The 10,384-nt window shown below is 40.7% G+C and overlaps 1 protein-coding gene across 1 annotated transcript in view; it reads right to left on the bottom strand.

Moving 5' to 3' along the window:
- Positions 1–9,912, bottom strand: part of rin1b (Ras and Rab interactor 1b) — a 30,203-nt gene extending 20,291 nt beyond the window's left edge. Inside the window, exons 1-2 of the mRNA XM_072717152.1 lie at positions 9,174–9,912; positions 741–884 (exon numbers count right to left, since the gene is read on the bottom strand). Coding sequence (XP_072573253.1) covers positions 741–884 — 144 coding nt within the window. The 5' untranslated portion in view covers positions 9,174–9,912. The remainder of the gene's footprint in view (positions 1–740; positions 885–9,173) is intronic.
- Positions 9,913–10,384: the final 472 nt, after the last annotated feature.

The following is a 10,384-nucleotide window of genomic DNA, read 5'->3' on the forward strand; positions in this document are numbered from 1 at the left end:
ACCCAGGATGAAGCAAGGTTAAGGGCCTGGCTCAAGGACCCAACTAAGAAGAATAACTGCAGGTATTCACAGGATTCAAACCGGCAACCTGTGCCGGCACACATCCCTAGCCTCAGAGCCACCACTCCGCACTGTTCGGGTTCAGGGTTGGATTGAGCTCTGGGGAATTTGGAAGACAAGTCAACATCTTCAACACTTTTTCATGTTCCTCAAACCATCCCTGAATAATTTTTGCAATGTGGGAAGGCGCATTATCCTGCTGAAAGAGGCCACTTCCGTCGGGGAATACCGTTGCCATGAAGGGGTGTAGTTGACCTGCGACAATGTTTCAGCAGGTGATATATGTCAAAGTAACATCCACATGAATGCCAGGACCCAAGGTTTCCTAGCTGAACATTGCCCAGGGCATCACACTGTCTCCGCCGGCTTGTCTTCTTCCCATAGTGCATCCTGGTACCATCTCCTCCTCAGGGAAACAATGCACACACACCCAGCCGCCCACATTATGTAACACAAAATGTGCCTCATCAGACCAGGCCACCTTCTTCCATTGGTCTATGGTCCTGATCTGACCCAGTCATCTTGCCATTACAATTTGGCTCATCATAAAAATACCAGGACATAGGTGAAATCTGCTCTACATACACATTTCATTTTATCAAGGAAACATGTTTAAAAGTACGTTTAAAGTGCAAAGTGCATGCATTTGTGGTGTGTGGTTGTGCGTCTCCAGCTCCTACCCCAGGGGGCTCTCTCTGCAGGATCTGCAAGGTGGCGTCGTGGTTGAGGGACAGCTGCAGCCAGACAGGGTGAGTGAGGAGCAGGCGGTCCAGGACACTGACACTCCTGAAGCCACGAGGCGGACACACAGAAGGGACCTGCATCTGCAGAATATCAATGAGTGCAGCTCTCACACACCAAGTAATACACTCGCAGCTGACATTGTGTTTACTCTGGAAATGCTATAAAGCCCATCCAATTGTGTCCAGTTTTGTAAAGAATATGATTCTCATCCAGTTTACCAAAAACCTCAAAATACAATGTGTAATTACAGCTTGTCTACCTCACTACAATTTTTGCACAAATATGACGTGATTTCTGCCTATTTCTCTGCCTTGTTACTTTTCCAGAAATGATTCTCTGAAGTGATTTGCAGTTTGTTTTTGGACGGGAGTTCAAGCAGGTGGCCACAGGTTTAGGAGTTTGAAATGTCCACCTTGAAAATGTTTTCCTTCCTATTTCCAGCTACCTATTTTCTATACGGACCTGTCCTCCCTATTTACAGTAATAAAATAAATCCCCAAACTGGAGTTGAGATTCCTTGTTTTACACTCTAAGAGTCAATGAAGGGATCTCTGCTAGCATTTACCTGAACTTTGAATATCCTTCCTTCAATCTTTGGTTCCTACTGAGGATAAGAATAAATTATATCACCATGCATTACTGCAGAAGTGATGTTGGCCAAGTGCTATGATGTGTTGTATCTGTACCAGATAAGTTAACAGTTACCACTTAAAGAAAAATGTAGTCTCGTGGAACCACGTCAGCATATCAGAACGCTGTTTGTGTGATCTGTGGAATCTTCATATAGGCACAAAATAGACACATTACTCGATGACGTGTCCTAGGCAGACCTCTTTCTAAGAGCTACATCTACATTAATTTATTTTGTCCACAGCGATGTACAGTTCAGAAAGCAGGGTCAACCAGGCCCTGGAGCAATTGGGCTTAGGGGCATCGCTAAAGAACCCAATGGCAAAGTAACAAAATTTGAGCCAGTGACCTCCTGATCCCATTGGGTCAAACAGCACCCAGCTTTGTGGAACTTATTTCACCTGGGGATCTTCATTCTTGAGCTCGCCCACCTACTCATAATCAGAAACAACCCAATCTCTCTTTCACACCCACAGTTATTACTCAATTAAAATATAGTAACAAAATAGGTATTATAATTGTTCTTTTACAAAAATATCTTAAACGAAACCTATCAAAGACTCACAAGACTGACACTAAGCAGATGAATTCCTGTAAATGTGAATAAACCAGAAGCTAACCTAGGCTGCTTATTCAACTGGGAGTACAAAAATATTTGTAGCGCTTGGCTGAGTGACGCCCACATCCACCCCCACAGACGCGGCCTTTGCAAAGCACTGGAGGAGGCAGAGAGCCTCTTTTTTGGTTTCAGCACTCTTCATTAACGTCAGGCAACCGGGATTTTCAACAGGCACACATACACCTGACAGCAGCTGCAGGGCCCAAAGCGGCAGACAGGGAGGTGACTCTAAGCAGCCACATTTCAAATCACAACCAGTGACATGCAGACAGATGGACGGTCAAGAGGCCTCTCACACCGGCAACACTGTCTGCATTCTTTGATTTGTAATAATGTTATACTGATGGTAAATTTTAATTTCCTTGTATGGTTTCAAACAGCCTGATTTCTTCCCCGTTTTCTCAGAACTCCAGACTGGATGTCACCGTGGTGACACTGTGTGGGCAGCCAGAGAACGCTTGAGTGTAGCAGCAGATGGTTGCCATGGCAACAAAGGCCTACACATCCAACGAGGCATACCCACTCAGTCACAGACACTCCCCCTACCTAGCCGAAAGAACAGGGGAGGGGGGCTCTACGTTTCTAGAAATCTCTTCCAGACTCTGAGTACTTACATGCTTCTTTAGCCTGTAATTTCAGAATTATTCCTATTGCAAGCTACATCCCAAAGGTTAGCACATGTCTGGCCACCAAAAAGAAACACTATATGTATTAATCGTGAATTCTTTTTCTTCTGAGTGATTTCAGAGCCCTTTTTGTAGCAGAAAAACAAAGGACCAAATGAAAATGATGATTTTTTAAAATTTTATCCAATTAGTCCATATGTATGTAAGAAGCCAGGATTAAAGCAGTAGTAAAGATCTAGATGGAATAAATGTGACAAAATGCATCCATGCCAAGATTTTCAATTAAGAAATATTTATTGTAAAATTTTACAGTTAAAACAACAAAGGAAGAGTAATGCTGCACAGTCAGTCCATATCTGTTCACCATAAAAGTCACACGTTTTCCCAAAAGCATGCAAGTAGGTATATGCCCCTTTAAAATGCCGGCTGTGTGTCCCCTGCAATGGACTGGCATCTCCTGCACCCTGTGGTTCCTGGGAAGCTTCGGGCACATCCTCACCCCATCAAGATGAATGGATGGAGAGACATCACTTGGATGATGGGCGGGTGTAATACAAAGTGACAGAGAATGGGAGACCACCACTCTAAATCATCACAGGCGTGGTCGACATTAACATGCGGAATCTGCACATCACTTAGCTTCCCTTCAAATTATCTATGGCTGTTTGGTTTAATCATTAAGTTATAGAAAATCAATAGTTTATTGCTCCTCAAACAACAAGCATGGCCTTTAATTAAACTGGAGAATCAGCTTCATGAACAAAGCTTCAGTCTAATGGAGAAGGAGGCAGCAATGTAGCTTTGGGAAAGCATTGTCTGGTCTTGTGATAGTCAGTTGGCTAGGATTTACTATAATATTTACCATTTTCATGAACAGACTGGAATAGAGCAGGAACAGGTCAAGCAAGACACTTCACAGCAGCAGCAAAGAGGCAGTGTGTAGCTCAGGAGTCAGGGTCTGAGTCAGAAGGTCTTGGGTTTAAATCCTGTGGTTCAAAAAGTAATCATATCACCATTAGACCTTTTAGCAAGGCCCGTATCTGCACCTGCTACAGGAGTGTTGGAGGCTGGCTCACCAACCCCAAGCTTTCCTCACTTGTGCGTAGTTTTGGTCAAAAGTGTCTGATAAACAAATAGGCCTAAATCCAAATGTAACATGAAAATCAAAACGATGCTGTTTTAGTGAGGGAAAAATAATCCTGGAGCTGGTGGAGAGCAAAGCACCTGACTATCCATGCAGAGATGGACATCCGTCTGACATGAGCATTTTACAGTCTTCCTTGGAGAATCCTCTTCTTCCAGCAAGCACTGTTTAACTGCTGCAAGTGGCTGTAGCTGGTTCTGAAGTTAATACGTCTTCCCTATGAACACAACTTCCATCATTCATACCTAAATCTATGATTAGGTCTCTGCAATAAGGCCCTTTAATAACTTCACAAATGCTTCAACATCTTCTCTGTCATGCTTCTCCAATCCATTGCTATTCTTTTTTATCATGAAACTCACTATGGTATGGTGCCCAGTGAAGTGTGGTGTTCCTGGTTAATACTAAAGACACATGCAGAACAGCATTTATAAAGGTCACCTCGCTGCCCTGGTTAATACCATGCATCTCAGTCTTAGAGAATGTCCTCCACCCACACACACCTTTCTTTATCCAAGCTTGACATCAATTTTAAGACTGATTCTCATTGCATGCCAGCAGTTTCTGACCTCCTAATTGCACACAAGTGCCCATCAAACTTAAATGTTTGTTCCCAGTTTGAAGTCTCCTCTAAAATTATGGCACAGTCTCTGGTAAAGCGGGACTCAATTCACGCACCAACTGCATATATGTGGAAGACTGGACCATTTCTCATCAAATTACACATGCTAACATCCATCATTTATGTTTCCCCGATACATACAATTTTGGGTCACCCCTTGCCTGGTCATTCAGAAAGTCCATACTAAACATACAGATAAGAGAAAGCATTGCCAATGGAATCACAGACACAGGACATCTGTACTTATTGAGGGCCATGGTTCACACAGACTCACTGACATAATGACTAATGTGAGACTCAAAGAAGAAGAAAAGCCTTAAAGAAAAGGCATCTATCTGATTGCCAGGAGCTCATATCAACCTGATTGCTGTTATAATACACTAAGAGTACTTAAGGTGTAGTTCAAAGTCGACACTTTGGCAACCACTGCTATATAGAACGATGTATAGAGAATTATGGCAAAATGAGTCTACAATGTGCAACAGGAAAATAATGCATTATATTGTGAATCAAGATGCTTACTTGGCAGAATACATGATGGCATGACATCTTGTTAAAATTAGATAGAAGACATCAGCCATAATACATCTCTGCACTAGCACTCTCAGTACAGCTGCTGTTTGCAATTTTTGAAACTAAAAGCCTGAGGTGGACAATGAGATACCAGCAAACCGCCTGACATGGGCATCTGGGTGGAGGAGTTGGGTTAAGTTCCCCTTTTCAAACCGCACATAAAGAGAAGTGAGGAGGGGCTGAGGTCTGACCAGTGACAGCTACAGAACATTTCAGAACAATGGGGAAAATGAAAGAAATGCAGCCGTTCAGTAGTGGGGGAGGGATTCATGAGAATATGCAGGTCAGTCAAAAGCAGGTTAGCGTTCCAGTTACTGCAAAAACTGCATAAAATACACCAAATGCAAAAGCAGGGCCAGCCAGTCCCTGGAGCAACTGAGAGTAAAGAGTCTGACTGAAGGGCTCAATCACTCTGCCACTGAACTGGTGAGCATTGGGTCACAGGCATGGCAGCCACCTGGTTCCCCTACACATACACTCCTCAGCAGCTACTGCTATTCCATACTGATTCTCCCTTTTCCCTGAGATAGTTTGATAAGTGGCTCATTAATGACCTGGTACTATTCCAATAGTCTAGAAACTCAAAGAAAGACTCTTACATATGGCACAGAAATTTCACACTCTGTTTGACAACATGACTTGATTGCATATTGCAAACTGCAGCCCATTGTTTCATAACTTAATGGAGATGCTGTAGTACAAAGCCTGACTAAGCCTGTGTGTACCTCTGCCCATCAGATTTACCATAAAATCAAACACCCTTAACCTTTCAAGCCAGCACTACTATCTTATGCCTATTCCCTATACCTGAATACCAAAACTTAATTTAAAACACTGGACATCCAAGGATTCACCCACTCATCCTAAAGTCCAAATTACTCTCTCCTATGCATTAAACTCCCAAGGAGAACATCTGTAAGCTAAGTAGGCAGTGCTTTCGCCCTAATACTGTGTGTGATTACCCCTATCAACAGCTTCATATCGGTCATTCACATCGTTCAATATACCTTTTGCCTCACTAAATTTAGCTATAGAAACAGGCAGAAAAGATAAATTTGAATGAAATCATTGTCAAGCAACAAAGCACAACTCATTTTAAAGTGAAAGGTTGTTGTTAAAATGATAATATTAATGACAAACAATGTTGGACTAATGGACAAGGATGATGAAGTGTGGAATTATGGAAGAATGAAGGGACAAGAAATGCCAGAAGTGAAAATATCTTCAGGGAGATAGTCAGCATTCGGTAAACGATTGGAAAGACAGAGGCATGCCAGTGCCTCTGCAAAGATCTGTGAGCAGAAAAGGTAGACAGACCTGTGCACTGGGAGACCGCCGTGACAATATACTGTGCAGGCAGCAGGAAAATATGCCCAGGACAAGCATACTGCATACAATTCAAGCTTGAAAAGTACTTTTAATAAAATATATTGTGACAGGTGGAAGATCCTGGAGGTGGATTTAAGGGCCTGAAGCACCAGGCAACATTAAGAGTGAAGGCAGCAAAGATTGAAATGGGGAAGAATTAGTCTCACCCAGATTCAGGAACCGCTGCTGGGAGGAGTTTATTGGAGGTGCCGTATTAGAAGTGAATCTGCAGCTTTAATGCTAGCAGTGATCCCATACCATCAATTAGCTCATCTATCTGCGCTCCGGCTATCAGACACAATGAATAACGATCAACAATCCAATGCTTTATTCATGCTGAGCACACACCAGGAATATATATATATATATAATATATCCTGGTGTGTGTGTGTATATATTATATATTATGTATGTGTATATATATTTAATATATGTATACACAGTATATATATGATGGGCATGCATATATATCTTTTATTTAAGTCATAAGCTATCAGACATCTACGTTCACTAGCTGATCTAAAGGGAAGCATTAACACCACACTTATTGTCATGGCCAGCTCTGTTCCCAGGCCCCAACTACCACACAGGTCATCCAGCGCTGACCTCACATCAGCAGCCGGATGCAATTCCTCTCACATGAAGAAAGTGAAAACAACTCAGTCCTACAAGAATGGATTGAAACACTGTTCTGTAATGAGTTATAAAATGCACAGGCCAGGCTCCGGCCCTGATTTGTGTATTAGTGCATCTCAACAACATGACACTCCAATATACCACATTGCTGTTTATTTCACATTGTCATCTCTCAGTTCTGTTTTCCATATTCTGATACGGACATTTAACCACTTACCAATTTCCAACTCACAGTTTAAAGACTTAGATACTACATCTGCTAACAATTAATATTAACCGTTAATAACTTCTTTAGATTAATATTAATCTAAATAACTGATTTGGTAGCTCAGAATTACTGGACCTGAGTACTTGAAGTATGATATTAAATGGAATTTAATTAGTACATTCTTATTTACAGGGTCAAAAACAGTGTAGTACCTCAGACAATATGCTTAACCCTAAATAATTAGATAATCTAGAAGTGAAAAGAACAAACCCTGGTCTAGATGGTAGCAAAAGTCTGCAATCAAGACACATCTAAGCAACAACTAAGCAGTTAAAGTTTTGCTCATTACTCCACATTTCAGGTTCCTACCAAAGAAAACATTTTAAAATTATTGACTATCTTTGGATTTCCTCTATAATGTTTAAGAAACATCTCTTATACAAAATATGAATAATCATAAATGCTACACATCACGTGTATAGCCCAGGAAGCAACACGAACAAGGCTGTGAGCCACAGCACAAAAATGATCATCCACAGCCTTCAGGGATCCAAGACAGCTACGTAGTTCACACTGCTGCACATTTTATACCATTAGCAATCACGCACATCTTTGCTAAGAACCCTCCCCTAAGACAAAAGCTTCCTCGAGGACGATGTCAACACAGAGTTTTGAGTCACCTTATTTGTTGCTAAATTAGCCTAATTACATAAATTGGCCTTTACATTAAAACAAACATTAAATGCAATAATTTCGAAGAAATACGTGGATGTGTAAAGCAATTACTCAGTTTCTAGTGGCGATTACGCACTTAATTGATCTAATTAGAACAATTCCATAAAAACAAATGTAAACGAAACGTATACACAGGACCTTCTAGGAACGTAGCTGGAAACTAACTATCCTATAATTAGTCATGAGGCGCTTAGTACCTGTCAACCGTGAATAGCATAAAAATAATTTGTTTGGTGAATTCAATAATTTATTTAATTGCTTTGTTTCTCTTCCTCTTAACCATTCCTTTAAATCAAAATCAAAGACGTGTAAAACGAAAAAAAACTTAAAAAAAAACACCGAAACCCTAAAATATGTACAAATATTTGGTACGTAGGTGTACACACATGCGCGCTTAACAGAAGTTATGTAACACTTATTTTAGCTTACCTATGCCCAGAATAAACCATCATTATACGTTACCCTTTAAGAAATTGAAAAACTGTGTGAAATCTCTTCGGAAAAACTGTTACGCAGGTTTTAGTCAATTTATGAGTAATACAGGTATGAAATGGGCGCGGCACTCTGAAAAATCCACATTCCTTACGTTTCTTGTAAGAAGGCGCTCATCAACATAGATAATTTTAGAACTTTGTTCAGTACTCCAGGTTACACGTGCTTGAATAAATATCTAAGTCACGTCGCGACGGACACCTCATTGTACCTTACACAATTAGACAAACCGCAAACAGTATAATGTTTGAACATTGATTAAAGAGAAAAAAGACTACAATCTAGGCTTGTATTTCACCTTATACCGAAGACTGAGATGTGCTCACTCTGAATGTGACAGCAAAAAGAATAATTAATTTCAACTAATGTTTCTTTAACCAATGTCTTAATATCTAATTGAAAAAGGCGATTACGTAGTGCAAAGTCAACTTCAATTTGGTTTTAATTAGGGGTTTGTATAACTAAATTAGGAACGACAGAACAGCGACTAAAATGTGCACTTCGTTTTCTTAGTTATACATTAGGGTAATGGTTTTATTTACGATAAACGTTCGCTACATGTTTGATAACTTCAATCCAGTTTCAAAATATTGTCTCATTAGAGAATTCGGTTATGATTAGTGTTTAGGTTCTTCATTTGACAGATGTAGGCTAACTTAAATCATGCCTGACGTTGCATGCCGACACAAATATAAATATTTAAACACAGAACTTACCTTATAGCTCTCTCCTTAAAAATAGACAACTGCATACACTGAATTTGTCGTTGGACCCATGAGATACTGGGATGCATTCGTTGACACTGTTGACTAACTTCTAGTTTTTTTTATCATGTTGTAATAGTTATTTGTTCAGAAATCCAATCATGACATGACGATCATGCATCGTTTATGAGAAGGGGGAAAACTCCAGGCGGTGATTCAGGATTTAAATCACTCGCTGTCTCCCTTACGTCTGGTGTCCCCCTCTCTCACTTGCTCATTTCCTAAATAACGTCGGCAAACTTTTTTCGGAATAAACGTCTTACTTTACGCATGCGTTTGCGTATCTTCTGGGGACCAGTTTGGAATGAAAAAAAGAATTTGTTCGCTTTTAGGCATTTTTTGTGAACCGGTTGAGAATGCGCAAGTAGCGGTACTATATGTGGTTGTGAAATGTGCGGAATGCTGTACCAACGGGAGTTCTGTTATATAATACTACTGCACGTAAGAATTGGGACGTATGTACGTGTCTTCAGTAAATTCTCTAGCTGACTTATTCAGTTTCTCCCAATTGATTAAATAAAGCAAAGCACAATCGATCTTCACCCTTCTGATGCCTAAGACTGATTTTTACCGGGTATAGAGAAATTCTACAATTTGTCAAAACGGATCCAAAAAAAGGAAGAAAAAAACTATAACAGGAACTGGCCATTTGCAATTAGTGCGTATGTATCTGAGTTCCTACCCACGCACGTACCATCCCTCCCACTTGACGAGCAGAATAATGTCTGAATTTGAATTGTTATGCAATTCCCAACGTGGGTCATAATTGGACATCTCCAAATGGCTCGAGCGGCGTGCCAAAGAGAGCTCGCGGCATCGAGCCACGAGACCCTTTTAGCGCGTGTTAAGAGCCCCCGCAACACTTCACTTCAGCAACCGACCACTCTTCTAAAAAAACCTTCTACGTGCAATGTGATTCACCCTCTAACTTTGATATTTTAAACTCCCGCTTCCGGTAATTACACCGTTGGGGATCTTATTCTTGAAATACAAAATAAGTTCTTAACGCATTTTCTTTCCACACGTGACCGAATCTGAAGCATACGTCACGTCTTCCAGTTAATGTAAGAACACTTCAAACATATTCTGCCTTTCAGTACTTTGATATCTATAACATATTGCCGGATACGTCATTCTTGAAAAAATAATGTATATACAGCGTT

Source organism: Paramormyrops kingsleyae, chromosome 10, assembly GCF_048594095.1.
Source record: "Paramormyrops kingsleyae isolate MSU_618 chromosome 10, PKINGS_0.4, whole genome shotgun sequence".
In the NCBI taxonomy this organism is placed as follows: Eukaryota; Metazoa; Chordata; class Actinopteri; order Osteoglossiformes; family Mormyridae; genus Paramormyrops; species Paramormyrops kingsleyae.